The 21,084-nt window shown below is 50.7% G+C and overlaps 1 protein-coding gene across 4 annotated transcripts in view; it reads left to right on the top strand.

Moving 5' to 3' along the window:
- DEGS2 (delta 4-desaturase, sphingolipid 2) overlaps nt 1-21,084 on the top strand; it is a 72,831-nt gene that overhangs the window by 25,781 nt on the left and 25,966 nt on the right. Inside the window, exons 3-6 of one of the 4 annotated variants that reach the window (XR_010405316.1) lie at nt 8,843-9,004; nt 9,102-9,196; nt 10,396-10,500; nt 12,256-13,174. Coding sequence is in view for 1 of the 4 variants with exons in the window: in XM_064571560.1 (XP_064427630.1) it covers nt 12,256-12,358 (103 nt within the window). In the remaining 3 variants the exon portion in view is untranslated. Of the gene's footprint in view, nt 1-8,842; nt 9,005-9,101; nt 9,197-10,395; nt 10,598-12,255; nt 13,175-21,084 lie in introns of those variants that run through there. The other 3 variants (XM_064571566.1, XM_045901824.2, XM_064571560.1) reach the window with 3 other exon arrangements.

Genomic DNA, 21,084 nt, shown 5'->3' with positions numbered 1-21,084 from the left:
GGGGTGTTAGTTCCTTAGCCATCATCTCTCTTCCTTGGTTCATATCTGCACAGGGGCTAAGTGCCTACCATGTACCAGGCTGTCTGCTTGGGGTGGGGAGATAGAGAGATGAAAGATCATGGGCTGTATACAAGCAGGCCAGCAGCCCGGGGCAAGGCGGTCCCTGCAGGGAAAAAGGAAGATGCCCAGGGTCTGCACCAGCCCCCAGTGGAACCTTAACCGCATGCCAGCAGGCTCTGGAAAGATCAGCCAGAGCAAGCCAGGAGAAGGGGGAGGAGGAGTGGGGGGAAGGGCAGGCCAAGCAGAGGACACAGGCCCGGGTGTAGGCCTGGGGCTGGAGGCAGCTGGTGGCAGAAGGCCAGGGTAGCTGGAGCAGAGGAGCTGGCGGGAAATTCGAGGCCACAGGAGGGACCCGGAGACCTCAGGGCTGAGATCCGAAGGGCCTGGGCCCTGGCAAGGATTTGTGTCTTTATCCCCAGAAAGCCGCTTCGGGGTTTGAAAACTTGGCTCCGGCCGCTGGGTGGGGAAGGGAGGCGGGAGCGGCGCTCCAAGGCGCTGGGGCCTGGGGTCCCGCGAGGCCGGGAGCAGACACAGGTCGCTCTCCCCAGCGCCCCACCGCTCTGGGCGGAGCCGTCAACCCTGCCACCCCGCCCACAGCCCGGCGGCGAGGCTCCGCCTCCCTCGCTGGTTGGCCGGGGCGGGGACACCTGATGCGGAGCGGCCAATCGCCGCGCTGGGATCCGGAGCCCCGCCCGCCCCGGCCCCGGCCGGGACTGTGCCGCTAGCCGCGGACAGAAGCACCGGCAGGGGGCGGCACAGGCGGGTCCGGCGGCCCGGAAGCACGAATTCCGGCCCCAAGGCACGTCGGCGATTAGCAATTCCCGGGACGTCCACTTGGCCAGATGACCAGTTCCTACGAACTTCCTGTGACGTGTTCTCCGAGGCCGCCCCGCGTCCGGCGTCCCCGGGCCGTCGTCGTTTCTTGCGCGGCCTGGAACCTTGTCGCCGTCCTACCTCGCCCTGCCGAGCCTCAGCTCCTGGCCGCTGAGGGTCGTTGGAGGGGGCCGTTGCAGTTACAGTGCCTTCTCCTTCTCCCCCACAACGCCCCTCCCCCTTTGTGAGGTCCCGACCTGCAGGCCGCCTCCTCCGGGAAGCCTTCCCTGCAGTCCGGCGGCGGACTCCCTGGCATTCCCGATCTCCCGGCCTGGAAGTATCGTTATTTGGGGATGTTCCTCCCAGAGGGCACGGCCTGGGCAAGCCCGCCTCCCCCGCAAAGACGGGGCCCCAAGCTCGTCGGGGGTCCGTCAAGGCGAGGTCAAGGGCGGAGGTTGGCCAGGACCACCTCTCAACACCTGCCTTCCGCTGACTGTTGGGAGATGCAGGTGGGGAGGCCCCCGCCAATGCCGAACCTTCCTCGTGAAGTGCGGAGGCTGGGAGACAGGCAAGCGCCCCCTGGCCTCTCCGGACCCCCATCCGCTGGGTCCAGATGGGGACCGACCGAGTGGCCTGGACCCTTCAGACGGTCGGGGGGTGGGGGGAAGGGAGATCCTGCTTAGAAGGCGTCCAGGGGCGCACCCCTAGCCCCCGGTGTTCAAGCCGGGGAAACGGCATGCAACTTAGCATCAGGAGTAAGGAAACGCTCTGGGACGGGCACGGAGCGATCTTCTGGAAAACGGACTCTCCTAGAGGGCAGCAGATGCTGCTGCGGAGGCCTCTCGCCCGCGTGGCCCCAGGGCTTTGCCAAAGCAGGGCACGTGAAATGGGACCTCAGTGCTTTTTTTTTTTATTTTTTTTAAGATTTTATTTATTTAGGGCGCCTGGGTGGCTCAGTTGGTTGAGCGACTGCCTTCGGCTCAGGTCATGATCCTGGAGTCCCGGGATCGAGTCCCGCATCGGGCTCCCTGCTCGGCGGGGAGTCTGCTTCTCCCTCTGACCCTCCTCCCTCTCATTCTCTCGGTCTCAAATAAATAAATAAAATCTTTAAAAAAAAAAAAAGATTTTATTTATTTATTTGACAGAGAGAGACACAGCGAGAGAGGGAACACAAGCAGGGAGAGTGGGAGAGAGAGAAGCAGGCCTCCCGCAGAGCAGGGAGCCCGATGCGGGGCTCGGTCCCAGGACCCTGGGATCACGACCCGAGCCGAAGGCAGGTGCTTCATCAACTGAGCCACCCGGGCGCCCCTGGGACCTTAGTGCTTTGTCTTGCTCTGGCCTCTTCCCCTCTAGAAGGTCAGCTCCAAAGGCACCAAAGGTGGTGCAATGAAAAGTGTACCTCCTTATCCTTTTCTTTAGTGTGTTTGGATTTTATTCCTTTTCTTTCTTTCTTTTTACTTTTAAGTAATCTCTACACCCAGCGTGGGGCTGGAACTCACAACCCTGAGATCGAGAGCCCCACTCCACCGACTGAGCCAGCCAGGCACCCCTTATTCCTTTCTTTTTTTGACTAGATCAACTACTGACTTACTATTTAAAAAAATTTTTTTTAAGATTTTATTTATTTATGAGAGAGACAGAGAGAAGAGCACCAGCAGTGGGGAGGGGCCGAGGGAGAGGGAGAAGCAGACTGGGGCTGGATCATGACCTGAGCTGAAGGCAGAGGCTTAACGGATTGAGCTGCCCAGGGGCCCCAGCTACTTAAAAATTTTTAAAAATTGTTTCTACTGGATTTATTTTATTTGGATTATTTCTACTGTTGTTTTTCTTTTCTAAATCATATTTTTACACTTTTATCTTTATTATTTCCATCCTGTTTCTTGTGTGTGTGTGTTTTCTATCTTGAATTAGGTACTTAGTTCATTAATTTTCATTCATTCTTGTTAATGTAAGTATTGAAAACTATGAATTTGTCTCTGAAGTACTGCTTTAGCTGTTTACCTTAGATGCTGATATGCAGTGTTTCAGTTATGGTTGTTTTCTAGATATCCTGAAATTTCAACTTGATTTCCTTTCTTACTGCAGAGCAACTTAAGAGTTTTAAAATTTACAGGTAGTAAGGTTTTTTTTTTTTTTGGTTTTGTTTCGCCTTGTAGTTTGGTTATTAATTTCTGCTCTGATTTACATTGTGATTGGAGAATATCTGTTCTAGATCTACTTTTTGGAATATATTGGGTGTTTTGTTTTGTTTTGTTTTGTTTTTTAGATTTTATTTATTTATTTGAGAGAGAGAGCATGAGATGGGGGAGGGTCAGAGAGAGAAGCAGACTCCCCGCCAAGCAGGGAGCCCGATGCAGAACTCGATCCCGGGACTCCAGGATCATGACCTGAGCCAAAGGCAGTCGCTTAACCGACTTAGCCACCCAGGCGCCCTGGAATATATTGGTTTTTTAAAAAAATGATTTAACATATAGTCGATCTTTGTGAATATTCAGAAGCCCAGTTACAAAGGAGTAGTCTGTTTTTAGGGTAGAGAGGCTGATATAAAGTAATTAAAGCTAGCTCAAGGGGCGCCTGGGTGGCTCAGTCGTTAAGCGTCTGCCTTCGGCTCAGGTCATGGTCCCAGGGTCCTGGGATCGAGCCCCGCATTGGGCTCCCCGCTCTGCGGGAGGCCTGTTTCTCCCTCTCCCACTCCCCCTGCTTGTGTTCCCTTTCTCGCTGTGTCTCTGTCAAATAAATGAATAAAATCTTAAAGAAAAAAAAAAAAGCTAGCTCAATAATTACATTTTTAGGTCTTCTCTAATCTTATTTAATTTTTTTGTTTTTTTTTTTTTAAGATTTTATTTATTTATTTGACAGAGAGACAGCAAGAGAGGGAACACAAGCAAGGGGAGAGGGAGGGGGAGAAGCAGGCTTCCCGCCTAGCAGGGAGCCCCATGCGGGGCTCAATCCCAGGACCCTGGGATCATGACCTGAGCCGAAGGCAGACGCTTAACGACTGAACCACCCAGGCACCCCTTATTTAATTTTTTTGTACACATATCTGTGAGAGATGTATTAAAATTTCCTACTACCGGGGCACCTGGGTGACTCGGTCAGTTGGGCATCCAACTCTTGGTTTACACTCAGGTCATGATTTCAGGGTGGTGAGATTGAGCCCCGCATTGCACCCTCCGGGCTCAGCACCCAGAGTCTGCTTGAGATTCTCTCTCTCCCTCTCCCTCTGCCCCACCCCCCTGCGGACCTCTCCCTGGCACACGTGCTCTCTCTCTCAAATAAATAAAATCTTAAACAAATACTTCCTACTATAGGGTCGCCTGGGTGGCTCAATTGGTTAAGCGTCTGTCTTCGGCTCAGGTCACGATCTCGGGGTCCTGGGATCAAGCCCCGCATCGGGCTCCCTGCTCAGCGGGGAGCCTGCTTCTCTCTCTCCCTCTGCCTCTCCCCCTTCTTGTGCTCTCTTTCTATCTCGCTCGCTCTCTCTCAAATAAATAAATAAAATCTTTAAAAAAAATACTTCCTACTACTGATGTACTTTTTATTCTTTCTCCGTGTATTCCTTTCATTGTATGAATGCAGATACCGTGTTATTTGATGCATACATATTAATGTATGCTCTTTAGCATACAGTAGGTATGTTCTATCATCATTGTGACTTGCATTTATCATCATTACAAAATGTTGCTCTTGACCACAAACAATATTTTGCCTTCAACTTGATTGCTGCTTTCTGTTTGTTGGCATTGCCCCTTGCACCATCCTTTTATTTTCATTCTCTCTCAGTCTTCTTGTTTGGGGAGTGTCTTTTGCCTGCAGCTTACAGCTGAATGTGAACCATCTGACAGGCATTTCCTTGTACAGATGAGTTAACCCATTTACGCGTATCAATGTGACAAATCTCTCTCAGTCTCAAGTCATTTTATGCTTTCTATTTTTATAGGTTATAAAATATTTGCTTAATTTGGGTACAAGTGTTTCTTTTGATACTTTGGAAATTTTGTACTGTGTACTTGTGATTACCTTTATAATTTTATATAATACACTTCATCCTTTATTTCTCTAAAGATTATCTGTTGGTTCCCAACTATGAGTAATGATGACACTATTAAGTTTTTTCTTCTCCTTCCTTCCACCATCCTTATCACAGTATAATTTTAAGTGGAAACAAACATGATATATACCTATAGACATCCTTGTGTCTAAGATGTCATCGATTTTAAGATGCTCCACTGAGGTAGTAACAGCTTCTCCAAGGAAGATAAAACTCTGTCCCATCCCACATTCCCTGAGGAGGGCTAACAGTGGCCATGCTTGAGATGGAATTCAAGGGCATCCCTCTGAGCCCTATGTCCCTATGTCCCTGCCCAGGCTGCCTGAGATCCTTGTCCTCCCTACCACCACTTGGAGGAGGCATCCGGTGTCCTTGCCAAGGACCACAGCCATGCGTGTCTCAACAGGAGCCACCTGGGTGGAGGGGCTGGGTTGTGTCACCCTGGATTTCCAGCGGCCCAAGTCTCTGTGCCTAGGTTAGATGACCTCAGATCCATCCTGCCTGACGTACCTCTTTTCTGAATCTGGGCATAGCTGGCTGACACTAGCTCAAAAGCAAATCATGTTTGATATCATCTTGCTAAAGCATTCTGGACGTTTCTCAGGACCCCAGAGTTCCCAGAAGACCCCAGCATTCCCCGGCTCCCGCCTGTGGCTGTGCCAGTCACACCTGCCCTGCTGAGCCTCCAGCTGCTGTGTGCCAGCCCGACCAGAGCACCCCTGTCCTGACCACACCTTGTACTCCCCTCCCTCAGGCCTTTGCTTCTGCTGTTTCTTCCACCCGGGCGGCTGTTTTTGCTGGCCAAAACTTCACCCATTCTCTAAGACTCAGCCTGCACATCACCTCCCAAAAGTTTCCGTTCCTCCTTCTCTGGCTCCTCACATCCTGGCTATGGTAGCTGGCCCAGGTGCTCACTGGAAGCTCAGGCTCCATCCTCTGACTCACATCTCTGCCTCCCCTCCCAGAGCTGGGGTGGCCACAGAACTTTCTGGGAAGAACTTTGGAGTCCAGCAGGAATGGCTTCCACAGAACTGCAGTCTCCATGGTTGTATAATGGGGATATTGATGAGTGTTCCCCATTGTGAGGATGGGTGGAGAGCGTTGTGTTTGGCCCTGGGGCCTCAGCAGTGGAGACAGCCCTGCCTGCCAGCATGGAAGGGGCTCGAACTAACATTAGTCCTCGTGGTATGTTATTATAGTAGCTTTATTGGTGTATTTACATTAAAGTACAAAATCTTACGTGAGCAACCAGATGAATGTTTCCATAGGTCCACCCTGTGGGCTCCATGCAGATCAAGTGATTGCACATTTCAGGCACCCAGGAGCCTCCACTGGGGGCAACTGCTATTTTGCCTTTTGCCACTACAGATTAAGTTTGCCTGTTTTTGGTACTTTATTTAAATGGCATCATGCAGTGTGTGCTCTTTCCGATCTAGCTCCTTTCACTCAACATTATTATATGTTATTTATCTATATGTTCTTGTAATGATAATAATGGCATGGCAAGTGGTTAGTTAATAGTCTTGGTTGAGGGAACTTGACCCATTCAGCTTTTTTTGGATACTAGACTGTGACCTGAACCCAATCTGTTGTTGAAAAAGTCACTGGAGGTGGAAATCAGAACATCAGGGCACACCAAGGAGCTCATTTTTCAGGTCGCTGGTATCTGTGTTTTGGCTTGGCTATTTATAAATGCCCCTGGGAGCATCCTGGGTCACCTTGGGCTGGTGGCTGTGATCCTCCCGTAGGGTCACGCTGGGGCCTGCCCGTCCTCCCTTCCCTGACCCAGCCTGGGGAAGGGCCTGCTCCTTGCCTAGGCTTGGTGTCTCTACTGTCCAGTGGACTCCTGCTCTTGTCCTTTGTGGTCTAGACTGGGCACCTAGGAGGTGAGACATGCAAGATGCCCCTGGTTTGGTGTTGAAGGGAAAAAACATCCCCTCATCCTGCCCCAAAGTCTGCAGATAGAAATCTCTGGGCTGATGGCAGCCCAGAGGCTCCTAGGGGGTGTTTTCCCAAAGGTCCCTGTGCACTAGGTCACTTCTAGAGGGACAGGCCATGGTTGCTCTTCCCAGCATCTATTCCACAGCTGGGAAACCAAGGCTCAGAGTGCAGACTGAGTCTTTATTCAGTGAGTGGATGAGGAATGCACTCAGTCTGCACCTATTAGATACCTACTGTGTGCCCCATGTTGGTGCTGACAACCCAGAGACAAGACCACCTGTCCGGGCCAAGGACAGCCATGCTTAGGAGAGGTGTCTGGGACAGCTTCACCAAGTAAGTGGCCTTTGAAGTGTGAGTGGGACTTCTGCCAGGCCCAAGGACATTCCAGGCAGAGGAACTGCCTGAACCAAGGCATACCAGCGTGAAAGGCACCGGGCTACATGGATGAGCAGAGCATTCAGAAGGGAGATTTGGTTGAAGCTGGTCAAACACCCTGCTTGGGGGTGGTGCTGGTGAATGCTGAGACTCTTTTAGGGGCAGGTATAGGACCCCAGCTCTAGGCTCTCCCTTCCACCCTCTGTATGACCCTGTGCTGGCCCTCAATAAATCCTTCTCTGTGGCAGATGGATGAATAGGGGTGGGGTGTGGTGAGTCAGTGAGTGGGGTTTAAAAGCAGGCAGGGCCGGGTAGGCAGATAGGGTTGAATGAGCCAGAACCCTCAGCCTACAAGGTGATTAAGTCAGCACAAGGATTAGTCCTAGGCATGCTGTCTAGTCTTGCCTCCTGGAGCAGGCCATTCCTGCACTCCACTCTCCAGGGGAGCCAATATCTGGTGGGGCAGACAAGAGGCTTAGCAGCCCCTGGCTCAATCAGTGACCAACAGGTAAATGTGCCTGTCTCTTTCAAGGTCTCGGTTGCAGTCCCTCATTTGCCTTTGCTCTCTGCAGAGGGGGAAGTGTCATTGACCCAGCTGCTGCCAAGTTGGCCCCAGGAGCGGGGGACCCAAGAAGAAATGTTCAAGGAGGATTCACCCGAGGATGGATTTGTTTTACAGGACTTTTAATGGTCATCTCTTGTGGCTGCATCTCTTCCATACCTCCTCTCACCCCCCAACCGCTAGAGACCCTCCCAAGCCTCTTGCAATGACCCTTCCCCACCCAGGAACACAGCAAGCTGGCTCCTTCCCACTGCCAGGCCTTTCTTCTGCTGGGAATCCCTTTTCTTTCGGTCAGGAACTCTCTCTCCCTTGTCCTTGGAGGACCGAACCCACAGACCCACCCACAACTTCAGGACTCACCTGTCCCCAACCCCAGGCCATGGCAGTGTCTTAGCCACCAGCGATTCTCCCCTCCACCCCCACCCCCACCTGGGGGGTGCACAGAGCCCTGACAGTATCCCAGGGTGGAGACAGGGCGGGGGTGTTACCATGGGTCCGCCCAGATAGGGGACCTATAGACCAGTGGAAAAGAGGTTAAAATAAGAATTCCGAAAGCGAATTTCTCTGCGCTTCCTTTTGCCCAGTGTTGAGACGCCCTCTGCCTCCGTGGTCCTCGTTTGTGGGAGGGTGGGATGGGGGCCCCTGGGCACGCGTGCGCTGCGTTCCTACCGGCCACAGGCACATCCCGGCCCCAGGAAAGCCCCGGGGCCAGAAAGGGGAGGCAAGTTCCTGGGCGGTGCCTGGCTTCTGGGCCTGAGGGCGGCGCTCCCAGGGGCGTAACCGCGATGTAACCGCGACGTAACCGCGACGCAAAGGCCCAGGGGCCGTCGAGACCCTGGCGCAGGCGCGGGGCGCTCTGGCTGACCTCCCGCCGGCAGGGAGCGCAGAGCGGGGAGCGGGAGGAGGGCGAGGCTCAGGGATGCTGGCCCTGAGGGGTCCGCTAGTTTTAAAACATCAATTAGATAGCTTTTATTCTTTTAAGTGATCTGCGCTTGTAAAAGCAGAGCAGAGGCGTTAAAACAACAACCCTGGTCCCACAGCCTCACCTCCGGGAAGTCATCCCTGCCTCCGGCTTGGGAGATTCCTTCCAGGTGTTCTCCAGAGCACTTGCCCTGACACCACGCACACTCACGTGCAGATACCACCACGCTCGCAGACAGACCGACAGACACACCGTGGGAACCCTCGGATTGCAGGAAGAGGTTGGTCGGAATATTCCGTGCTGCATATGGATTCATGGGTGTATCCAGGCAGACACGTGTCCAGTGACGAACCTACACACACCGTGTCTTTTTGCAGGTTTTCTGGCTCTCCTCCTCCCACTCCGTCGGCAGGCATTCCACGTCTCCAACCCATCCTTCCCGTGGCGGCTGAGGCGGGGCTGAAGGTGCAAGGTGGCCCATGACACATTGCCAGGGCTGTTTGGGTGGTGGTGACGGGGTGCCCTGCGCGCGGGGCGCTTGGGGTATCACCCACGCCTTGGGATTCAGGAAGATGGGGGGTGGGGCGTGAGGGCAGAGCCGACCAGAGGACAAGGCAGAGGTCAGCAGCTGGGCAGGGGCTGACCCTGGACCTTTGTGAGGGACATGTCTGAGGCCTTTGGGGCTCTCCAGATTTGTGTCAGCCACAAACGTGGATATCCCCCTGAAAATGCAATCCCGTTGAACTGAGACCCCTAAGGAGAGGGCTCTGCCATGTCCAGGGTCTTTGGTGTGTCTGAACGTGTGGGGCCCACTCACTCTGCCTGCCATTCCACATTACTCCCCGCTCTGTGGAGCGCTGGGGTTTTCCTCTTCAAATCCACTGTACTCCAACCGGGAGGGTGACCCTAAGGCCAGCAGAGTCCATCAGTGGGGCCGAGTGGTTGACAATGACTTGCATGGTGAGTATGGTGTTGGGTCTGGGGAGCTGAGCATCTTCCTGCCTCCCCGCCAGCCTTTGGACCGTCAGCCTCCTCGGTCCACCGACCAGCTCCAGGGCCCGACTTGGGTTTCCATTGGGTTGTACCAGCAGCAACCCCCACGCAATCTGAGTTTCCGAATGGGTCTCTCCCTGCAGACTGTCAGGGCCAGGAGCTGGCCCCGTGGAGGGTGAATCCTGACAAGACCCACAGACAGGTGGCAGGCAGGAAACAGGAGGGGAATGAGTGTGCAGTGTGCCAACCCCAGGCTGCTCCAGTGCCTGCCTACCACACTGTCACACCCAGCCCTGGAGCCGAGAACATTCTAGAGCTTTGATTTGGAAACTACAGCTCCACGGCCGTCAATATCCTGGTGGAGTGGGCAAGAGCCAGACAGGTCGGGCCGGAGCTCATGCCTTTGCTTCTAGCTGAGCCCGGTTCCTCCACTGTGACATGGGAGAGTGAGGGTTCCCAGATTATAGCAAAGCGCAGGGACCGTCACTGTTGACCGGGCTGGCCCTGGCATGGAGCTGGAGAAGGGCCCAGCTTCTGGGGCTGATAGCACATGACATGCCCCGAATGTCCACACCCGACTAAGTTTGTTTGTATGTGGTGTGCAGTTGAAATCCTCCTCCCCTCCCCAAAACAGGGCTGACTTCTCCAACCGGTTTTTATTTTGTCCTTAAACCACAGGTCTGAAAATGACTTAATTAAGAGGTGCCGTGAATTCAATCTCAGGGCCTGGCTCTCTGCTGGCCCGGCCCCCAGGGCCTGATGGAGGAGGCCCCCGGTGATCTGGTGAGCTTCACTGGGCAGCTGATGACTTCCTACAGGTCCCACGCGCTCCCGGCCTCAGCAGCCCGGTTCTCCCCGCGGACCCCTGCGGATGACAGAGGTAGCGCAGGGTGCCTAGGGGAGCGGAGAGGATGAGCCTCTAGCTTGGGCCGACAGCTCGGGAAGCTTCTGGGAGGAGGCGGCTCTTGGACTGGGCATGAGAGATTGGAGACAGACGAGGCAGGTGGGCAGGATGAGAGATTTGGGGACACAGGAAGGGGTGTGCACGTGCACTCAGCCGTGTGGGTGTGCACGTGCGCCCATGTGCGTGCGCAGGGGGGGCGGGCAGGGGGGCGGCGGTGGGAGAGGCGCCCGGGGGCGGACAGGACCCCCTGCTCCGCCACCTTCCTGCCCACCGCCTTGCTGGTGAGAGGTCTGTGGCCAAGGTGACCCGCGTTCTTTTGCAGGTAATGCCTTTTCTGTTTCTTCTTGGAAGCTTTTGGGATTTTTCTCTTCAGTGGGCGCTCAGAAATTTCTGTTCAGTGTTTCTAGATGGTGATGTCCAGCTTTTTGGTTGTTGTTACTATTTTACTTTGTGTTCACTCTTTTTAAAGATTTTTATTTAGGGGCGCCTGGGTGGCTCAGATGGTTAAGCGTCTGCCTTCGGCTCGGGTCATGATCTCAGGGTCCTGGGATCGAGTCCCGCATCGGGCTCCCTGCTCCTTGGGAGCCTGCTTCTCGCTCTGCCTCTCTCTCTCTCTCATGAATAAATAAATAAAATCTTTAAAAAAAAAAAAGATTTTTATTTATTTATTTGAGACAGAACGAGAGCGAGCAAGTGAGAGAGCGAGAGAGCATGAAGGGGCGAGAGGGGCAGATGGAGGAGAGGCAGGCTCTCCACTGAACAGGGGGCAGGAAGTGGGACTTCATCCCAGGACCCCAGGATCATGACCTGAGCCACCCAGGCACCCCTTGTGTTCACTTGAATTAAGGTGTAACATATAAAATGCACACATCTTAACAATACAGCTCAATGAAGTTTTACCTTAGTCTACACTGGGGTAGTCACCACCCGGGTAAAGATGCAGACCACTCACTTTGAGGCCCTCTCCACTCCCCTGCTTCTTCTCATCCCCAGAAGAAACCACTGTTCTGACCTCTAGTACCACTGACTAGTTTAACTATTCTTGAACTTCTCCTGAATGGAAACATAGAGTGGTATGCTTTTGTCTACTTGGTGGTTTGTGTTTTTTTTTTTTAATAAACTTCTAAATTTTAGAACGGTTTTAGATTTGCACAATTACTGGGAAGATAGTACAGAAAACTCGTATCTCCATTCCCGTTTCCCCTTTTGTTTATTTAAAAAAAATTCTTAAGTAATCTCTAGGTCCATCAAGGGGCTTGAACTCACTACCCAGAGATCAAAAGCCACGTGCTCTACGCACTGAACCATCTAGGTGCCGCTTCCCTTCAGTTAACATCTCACATTAGTATGGTAGATTTGTTAGAACTAATAAAATCTTTATACACTGTTACTAACTAGAATCCATACTACATTCAGATTTCCTCAGTTTTTTCTTTAACGTCTTTTTTCTGTTCCAAGAGCTCAGCCAGGACACCCCATTGCATTCAGTCGTCGTGTCTCCTTAGGCACCTCTTGGCTGTGACATGTTCTCAGCCACTCCTTGCTTTTGATGATCTTGATAGTTTTAAGTAGTCCTGGCCAGGTATTTTGTGTCATATTCCTGATTTGGGATTTGCCTGATGTGTCTTCCTCAGGATTGGACTGGAGTCATGGCTTTGGGGGAGGAAGACCACAGAGGTGATGTGCCCTACTCATCAGATGATTTCATCATTTCAAAGGTGCATCCTATCAACCTGACCTATCACTGTTCCTGTTGACCTTGGTCACTTGGCAGAGGTACGTTGGCCAGGTTTCTCCACTGCAGGTGACTCTTTTCCCAGCTTCCACACTTTGGAAGGAAGTCACTGTACAGCCCATGCTTGAGGAGCAGGGAGTTGTGCTCCACCTCCTTGAAGGTGGGGTATCTGCCTAAATTCTTTGGAATTCCTTGCATGGAAGATCTCTCTTCTCCATTTTGTTACTCAATTATTTATTGATATTATGAGTATGGACTCGAGATTTATTTAATACTTTGGGCTATAATCTAATGCTGTCTTATTATTTTATTGCTCAAATTGTTCTAGCTTTGGCCATTGAGGGCTCTTGCAGTCGGCTCCTGTGTCCCTTTGATGTACCCCATCATTGCGTGTGTATGGGGTGTGTGTGTATGTGGTGTGTGTGTGTGTGTGTGTTCTGAGCACTTCCTTACTTTCCGGAGTTGCTAGATGCTCCAGGCTCATCTCGTATATTTCTTGCTCCAGTCCTAGAATCTGCCATTTCTCCAAGGAGCCCTGGTTCCTTTTACTGGGGAAGAGTATTAGAAATCAAGGTCACAGGTGATCAAAGCTACTGGGATGTCCTTGCTCTGGGTGCTGTTGGCTGATAAAGCAAGGAAATATGTTTATGTATCGAATTCCTGTGTATACGCATCTGTAATTATTTCTACAAGTAATCATCTCTATCTGTGTTAAGCTAAACATTTATATTGGTGTCTCCACCTCTAATCAGTTACCACATGAAACATTCTAGCCTCTTCCCCTATTTATCTGCAATCTTCTGCTCCAACCTGGAGAAACCTGGTTCTCACCAGATATCTGCCTTTTTTTTTTTTTTAAACTTAATTGTTCAATTCCAGTACATGTTTAGTGGTTCTAGAGTTATTAACTGCTGTTCCCATGGGAAGTAGAGTACAGTCCTGCGACTATCGTTTCCGAAATTACCCAGGGCAGCATCTGATTCTCCCCTGCCCTTCAGCAAAGCTGTTTCAGATGTTTCTCATCAATTAGATTCTTCTGTTGCATTCTGTGTTCTTTCCTGGGATTCCTGACTCCTAAATGGTTTTTTAAAATTGTGTGTACATCGAGGTCCACTCTGTGATATCAAGGTCTCTGAGTTTTGACAAACGCTAATGTCTTCTGTGCTCTGTTACGGTCAACTCCACCATGATTTCACCTCCCTGAAAATTCCCCTGTGCTGCTCCTGTTCAACCCTCACTACCCCCAGCACCCCCAGCAACTACTGTTCTGTTTATAGTTTCCATAGTTTTACCTTTTCCAGAATGTTATATAATTGGAATCATACAGTACCTAGTATTTTCAGACTGGCTTCTTTCACTTAGCAGTATGCATTTAAGATTCCTCCACGTCTGTTAGTGACTTGTTAGCTCATTTCCTTTTTTTTTTTAAAGTTCATTTTTTAGTAATCTCTCCACCCAGTGTGGGGCTCAAACTCATGACCCGAAGATCAAGAGTTGCACGCTCCAAACACCGAGCCAGCCAGGCGCTCCTACCTCATTTCCTTTTATCTCTGATTGATATTCCCTTGTCTGGATGGACCACAGTTTGTTTATCCATGCACCTATTGAAGGGCACCTCGGTTGTTTCAGATTTTAGGTAACTAGAAATAAAGCTGCTATAAACGTTCACATGAAGGTTTTGTGTGGGCATGAGTTTTCACATCAGTTAGATAAACACCAAGAAGCACAACTGCTGGATTATATGGTAAGACCATGTTTAAATTTGTAAGAAGCTGCCACACTTGGGGTGCTTGGGTGGCACAGTTGACTAAGCAAGCGTCCAACTCTTGGTTTCAGCTCAGATCGTAATTTCAGGGTTGGGAGATCGAGCCCCGCATCCGCTCAACGCTCAGTGGGGAGTCTGCTTGAGACTCTTTCTCCCTCTCCCTCTGCCCCTCCCCCACTCTCTCTCTCTTTCTCTCAAATAAATAAATAAAACCTTAAAAAAAGAAGAAGCTGCCACACTGTCTTCCAAAGCAGCCATGCCATTCTGCATCCCCACCAGCAAGGAATGGGAGTTCCTGTTGCTCCACATCCTCAGGAGCAGCTGGTGTTGTAGGTGTTGAGGATTTTATCCATTCTCATAGGTGTATAGTAGTATCTCATTATTGCTCTCATTTGCATTTCCCTGATGACAAATGACGCTGAGCATCTTTTCAGGCGCCCATTGTCGTTTGTCTCCTGTGGGGAGCTGTATGTTCAGGTCTTCTGCACATTTTTTTTTTTTAAGATTTTATTTATTTGCGAGAGAGAGAATGAGAGACAGAGAGCATGAGAGGGAGGAGGGTCAGAGGGAGAAGCAGACTCCCCGCCGAGCAGGGAGCCCGATGTGGGACTCGATCCCGGGACTCCAGGATCATGACCTGAGCCGAAGGCAGTCGCTTAACCAACTGAGCCACCCAGGCGCCCCTTCTGCACATTTGTTGACTGGGTTGTTATTTACTGCTGACTTTTAATATTTGTTTATATATTTTGGATTCAAGTCCTTCATCAGACTTGGGTTTCGTGAATATCTTCTCCCAGTCTGTGGCTTGTCTTCACCTTTTAAAAATTTTTTTTTTTTTAAAGATTTTATTTATTTGAGAGAGAGAGAGAAAGAGAGAGAGCAAGCACATGAGAGGGGGGAGGGTCAGAGGGAGAAGCAGACTCCCCGCCGAGCAGGGAGCCCGATGCGGGACTCGATCCCGGGACTCCAGGATCATGACCTGAGCCGAAGGCAGTTGCTTAACCAACTGAGCCACCCAGGCGCCCTTGTCTTCACCTTTTTATAACATTGTCTTTCACAGAACCAAAGTTATACATTTAATAAAGTTGAAACTATGTATTTTTTTCACTTTCATGGGTTGTACCCTTGGTGTCGTATTTAAAAGGTCATCACCGAACCCAAGGTCATGTGGGTTTTCTCCTATATTTTCCTCAAGAAGTTTTGTCATTTTGCATTTTACATTTAGGTCTGTGATCCATTGTGAGTAAATTTTTTCTCTAAGATTTTATTTTTAGGGTGCCTGGGTGGCTCAGTTGTTTTAAGTGTCTGCCTCTGGCTCAGGTCATGATCCCAGGATCCTGGGATCGAGGCCCACATCAGGCTCCCTGCTCGGTGGGGAGCCTGCTTCTCCCTCTCCCTCTGCCTCCCACTCCCCCTGCTTGTGCTCTCTCTCTGTGTCAAATAAATAAAATCTTAAAAAAAAAAAAAAAAGATTTTATTTTTAAGTAATCTCTATACCCAGCGTGGGGCTCGAACCCACAACCTCGAGATCAAGAGTGGCACGCTCCACGACAGAGCCAGTCAGGCTCCCCAATTTTTTCTTTTTTAAAGATTTTATTTATTTGACAGAAACACAGCAAGAGAGGGAACACAAGCAGGGGGAGTGGGAGAGGGAGAAGCAGGCTTTCTGCGGAGCAGGGAGCCCGATGTGGGGCTCGATCCCGGGACCCTGGGATCATGACCCGAGCGAAAGGTGGACACTTAACGACTGAGCCACCCAGGCGCCCCTGGGCCCCAATTTTGAGTAAATTTTTGTGTCAGGTCCGGTGTAGGTTCATTTATTCTTTTGCATATGGACGTCCGATGGATGGTCTCTCTGAGGAGATTATCTTTTCTCCACTGAACTGCTTTTTTCTTTCTTTTTTTTTTTTAAGATTTTATTTATTTGAGAGAGAAAAAGAGAGAGAGAGAGGATGCGCACACAAGCAGGGGGAGCAGCAGAGGGAGAGGGAGAAACAGACTCCCAGCCTGAGCAGGGAGCCCATTGCTTGATCCCAGGACCCTTGTCTTGTAGTTAATGAGTCCTCTGACTTTGTTATTCCTTCCTATTGTGGTGCTTGGGCTCTGGATTGATAAATCTGCATGTGAAAGGCACCCTTCCAAACTAGTCATTAACTATATCTAGGAACTGGCCCTGCGAGGGGCAGTCTCCTCAGGGCCAACTAGATAGCATAACCTTGAGAATTACAGAAAAGAAGAAGGCATGATGATTAGTGCAGTGCCCTCGCCCTCTGATGCTTTGACATCACTAAGGAATCTTTGTGGTGATGACAAGGGGACTTTTAGAGAGTAGGGTATAAGTTTTCCTGAACAGCATAGAAAAAAATTGTATCATAAGAGTAGAAAGGAGTGACACCAGTAGAAATAGCAGGAGCCCCTCTGGGCTGGCCCATATCTAAGTTTCTTACTTACCCGGCACTGTCCAAGAAAGTCAATCTGAAATTCCCAGGGTTTCTAACAATAGCTCAGTGGGATGGTAGATTGTTAAAAGCATGCATATGTATATAGTTGTTTGTTTCATTTTCTTTCACTAATACTGTCTTGGTGGGGTTTTTGGGAGGTCAGGCTGCAGGTCCAGCCGTGAGGCTGTTGGGAGTATGAACTGCTGGTTTAGTAAAGTCTGTGTGAGGAGGCGTGCTGTTGTAACCAGGGGGAAGGGTGGCTGTGGTCATGGTGGGGGAACCGCAGGGTCTTGGTGGAAAGCTGGAGGGTTAGTAGGGAAAGGCACTCACTTGGAGGGTGTGGACCTTTGAAAGGGGGGTAGGCAGTCCTCTCCCCAAGGGGCTTGTGGGGTTCACTAGTATGAGGCAGGTGCCCCCTGGGGGAAAGCATTATCTCCATTAATTGTTAGACTGACCCAGATAATAGTGACCTTGGCCAGATTCCCCTTTGGGCATGGAGTGTTGGCACATACGGGTAGGTGTGTCTGTTTCCACAGAGAGCAAGAAGTTAACCAGGATCCTGGCGAAGCAGACAGCAAGCTCCGAAACATCATAGAATCCCTAATCCCAAAGGAAGAAAAGCAGTCAGGGTCTGTGTCCACTTTGTGCCTTAGCAGAGGCAATCTGTGGGTGTGGCTGGGGCAGGGGTTTGAGAGTCGGGGTGAACTTGTTCCGGTCATCTCCAGCAGCCAGCTCCTGGGCCACGGAGAGGTCATCTGAAATATGGGCCTGGGTCCCCGCTCAGGGAGATGAGGCTGTTGGCCTTGTGGCTCTGTGGTGGTAAGACAAGGCTGGGCTGGGGTTCTAGCATGAGCCCGTAGGCAGGCCCTCCAATCTGGCCACTTACTGCGGGCTCGTTGCCTCAGTCATTGGTTTGGTTGGTGATAGCAAAGTGGTGAGGTCTTTGGGTTGTGGGGCATGTATTAAGCAAACTCATGCCTGGTTGAAACAATGGCTCACTTGGAGGGTGTGGATCTTCGATTACAAACCAATGAAAGCTCTGAGATAGACAGTAATGAGAACAGTAGTCATCAGAATGGTATATGGTTGCACTTGACAGGTTTTGTGTTTATTCCGTGTGTATGTAAGTTTAGGCTCGGATGGGCCCTGTATCAGATGAGCAGCTGCCTGGCCCATGGGACAACCTATGGTTGATGGGTTCTAGGAGAATAAATGCCCTCACTCTGGCCTCCAGCCCTTCTGGGATGGGGGCAAGATTGGAAATTTATAAAGATGGGGGGAGACAATATTAGAGGCCTGTATACAATATGTAATGCATCTTTATGACCATGGAGGGGAGACAAATCCCCCTTTAAATGTAGGAAAGGGAGTGTAGGACATTTTTATTATTTATTTATTTATTTATTTACTTTTTAAAGATTTTATTTATTTATTTGACAGAGAGAGCAAGAGAGCACAAGCAGGGGGAACAGTAGAGGGAGAGGGAGAAGCAGGCTCCCCGCCGAGCAGGGAGCCCGATGCGGGGCTTGATCCCAGGACCCTGAGATCATGACCTGAGCCGAAGGCAGACGCTTAACCATCTGAGCCACCCCGGCGCCCCTGTAGGACATTTTTAAATTTGACATTGAGTTTTGAGTTGGCCAAGGATCTTGAATTAAGAGAGATTAAGGCCTGGGGCAAGAAAGAGGCCCTGTTTGGGGTCCATTTGCTGGATTGGAATTAGAAAAGAAAATGTTTGAGGAAACCATTACATCTCTGAGCTCAACCTCTCTGGCCCTATCAGGGACAGGAAAGCTCTATTGAGTGCCTTTCCCAAGAGCCCCTTCTGAGAATTGAAATGTGTACCTGGTTACTACCAGTCCTGTCTAACTCCAGAAGGGATAGGAGTGGGCTGGCCAGGCCTTGTTTTGTGGCCTTCGGATATGGGGAGACAGGTGTGATTTGGGGTATCCCTGTGGGGCAAGAGATTCTGAGTCCTTTACCCTCAGCCAATGGCTCAACAGTGTGTATAATCAATGTAGAGAGGGGGCCAGTTGTTGGCCAGAGCTCCAGTGCCAAGATGACTGCCCGAAGTCTGGCCAACTGTGTTGACCATTGGGTTCTGACCTTTGTCTGGAACATCCTAAGAGATGAAAAGCAGCAATGTTCTAATGAGTGCTGTCATCTTTATGATGATTGGTGGTACAACTCACACAGTCAACAAGCTGTCATTGATGTTCATTCAGGTAATGGGGGGCTCCTGGTTAGCCAAGGGGCCTGGGGGAGGGGTGACCTCTCCCCTGGGTGGAACATATGGTACCTGGCCAGGGACTGAGGACAGGGGAGGCCAGGTGGAATATGCCAGAGGGCCCAGGTCTGGCTCCTTCCTGTTGTAGGAGGCCTCATCAGCTGTGCTGAGCTTGTGGGGTACAGTTTCTATGACCCAGCAAAGGGGCAGCTGCCTTGGGAGGGTCCCAGGCTCAGGGTCTGTGAGTGCCTCTATTTCTAGGAAAGCCCAGTATGTAGCCACCAGTTTTGGTTTTAATGGTGTTTGGCATGAGGACAAGAGAGGCAGTTCCTTGCATCAGAAGCCTTTGGACAACTAAGGGCCATCCTGGGTGGTCCAGAGACCTCAGGGGCAGGAGAGGACTCTCTTGCCCAGGCCTCTACAGTGAAGGAGTCTCGGAGGCCTGGCAGGGAGTTCCTGTTGACTTAATTTGGACGGCTCTTAGAGCCTTTCATTAGAGGGGCCCTGCTGACCGTGAGCTGATTCTGAGTTCGACTGAGGTAGAATTTCTAAATTAGGAACATGTTGCTGCCAGAAGCCAAAAAGGATGCTGGTTTGTAAGACCTGAAGGAGCCTGTCCGATGAATCTTGCTAGAGGAATTGGTCCTCCCGGTAACGTCACAGCTGTGCTCCTGGAGGAAGGTGATTCGGTCAGGTCTTGTCTACAAGGATGGCGTGTGCAGGCGAAGCTGTTGAGGCCCCCGGAGAAGCCTGGAGAAGGTGTGTGTCCCTGCAGGGGGAGGGCAGCCAGGCTGAGGCGCCACTGAAATGGGTGCTGAGGAGAACACATTAGCCAAATCTGTAAGAGCAAAATCTCTACTGGCGTTGATTGGGTGGAGTTACTTTTTTATTTTAATTAATTAATTAATTAAAATATTTTATTTATTTATTTGACAGAGAGAGACACAGCAAGAGAGGGAACACAAGCAGGGCGAGTGGGAGAGGGAGAAGCGGTGAGGCCCACAGATCAGGAGAGGACTGCCATTAGCCAGAGAGTTTGTTAGGTATAGTTCCCAGGACAGGACCCGTGGGAGGCAGGAGCAGAAGGGGCGAGGAGGGGAGCTGGGGAGGAGCCAAGGGGGGCGACAGGAAAGCCTGGGCAGGTGCCTTAATGTGGTTTCCCCGGGAAGGAGTGGTGAGGCAGGGTAAACAGGTTTAGGACTGGCCAGTCTGAATAATTGTATTCCAGTTGTCTGTTGAGTTGTCTGGAACCTGGCTCTGGGGTGATGAGGGCCGGGGAACCCTGGCCCCGAGTGTGAGCCACTGGAGGAGGCGGTGAGGTGCATGGGCTCTGGACTGGTGAGTTTGCATGGGGAAGTCTCCCAGGCTAAGCATTTACTGGACCTGGTTAGCCCTGGGAGGGGCAGTCTGTCAGGGTCCAGGGATGTCAGAGCATCTGAAATACAGAGAATCGGCGCTCGGTGCTCAGCTGACTCAGTCCGAGGAGCATGTGACTCTTGATCTTGGGGTCATGAGTTCGAGCCCCATGTTGGTTGTAGAGATTACTCAAAAAAAAAAAAAAAAAAAAAGAGGGCGCCTGGGTGGCTCAGTTGGTTAAGGGACTGCCTTCGGCTCAGGTCATGATCCTAGAGTCCCTGGATCGAGTCCCGCATCGGGCTCCTTGCTCAGCGAGGAGCCTGCTTCTCCCTCTAACCCTCCCCCCTCTCGTGTTCTCTCTCTCCCTCTTTTTTTTTTTTTTTAAGATTTTATTTATTTATTCATGACAGACAGAGAGAGAGAGAGAGAGAGAGGCAGAGGGAGAAGCAGACTCCCTGCCGAGCAGGGAGCCCGATGCGGGACTCGATCCCAGGACCCTGAGGTCATGACCTGAGCCGAAGGCAGACGCTTAACCATCTGAGCCACCCAGGCGCCTCTCTCTCTTTCATTCTTGCTCTTTCAAATAAATAAATAAATCTTAAAAAAAAAAAGCAATTAGACTTAAAAATAGGAAAAATGTAAATTAAAAACCAAAACATTAAAAAAAAAAAAAGAGCTAGAGAAAATCCAGAAGGCATGAATAGTCCACGGTTTTTGGTGTGCGTAGAGCATTTCTGTTTCATCGGTGCACACCATTCCAGCTCGTGGACTGACCACGGGATGTCTTTCCCTCCGTTCTGCTGTGGTGGGAGGTTGGGGCTGTCTCTAGGATGGGGCTTTTTACCAGTAAAGCTGTTAGGAATATTCCTACACATGTCTTTGGTGGATATCTATTTTCATTTCTTTGGGCCATGTGCCCAGCAGTGAAATTCCTGCCTC

This window comes from Mirounga angustirostris, unplaced genomic scaffold (assembly GCF_029215605.1).
Source record: "Mirounga angustirostris isolate CCGP_5_RB_7025 unplaced genomic scaffold, mMirAng1.0.hap1 SCAF_9, whole genome shotgun sequence".
NCBI lineage: Eukaryota > Metazoa > Chordata > Mammalia > Carnivora > Phocidae > Mirounga > Mirounga angustirostris.
The sequence above is the reverse complement of the archived record's forward strand: the minus strand, read 5'-3'. Positions and strand labels throughout refer to the sequence as shown.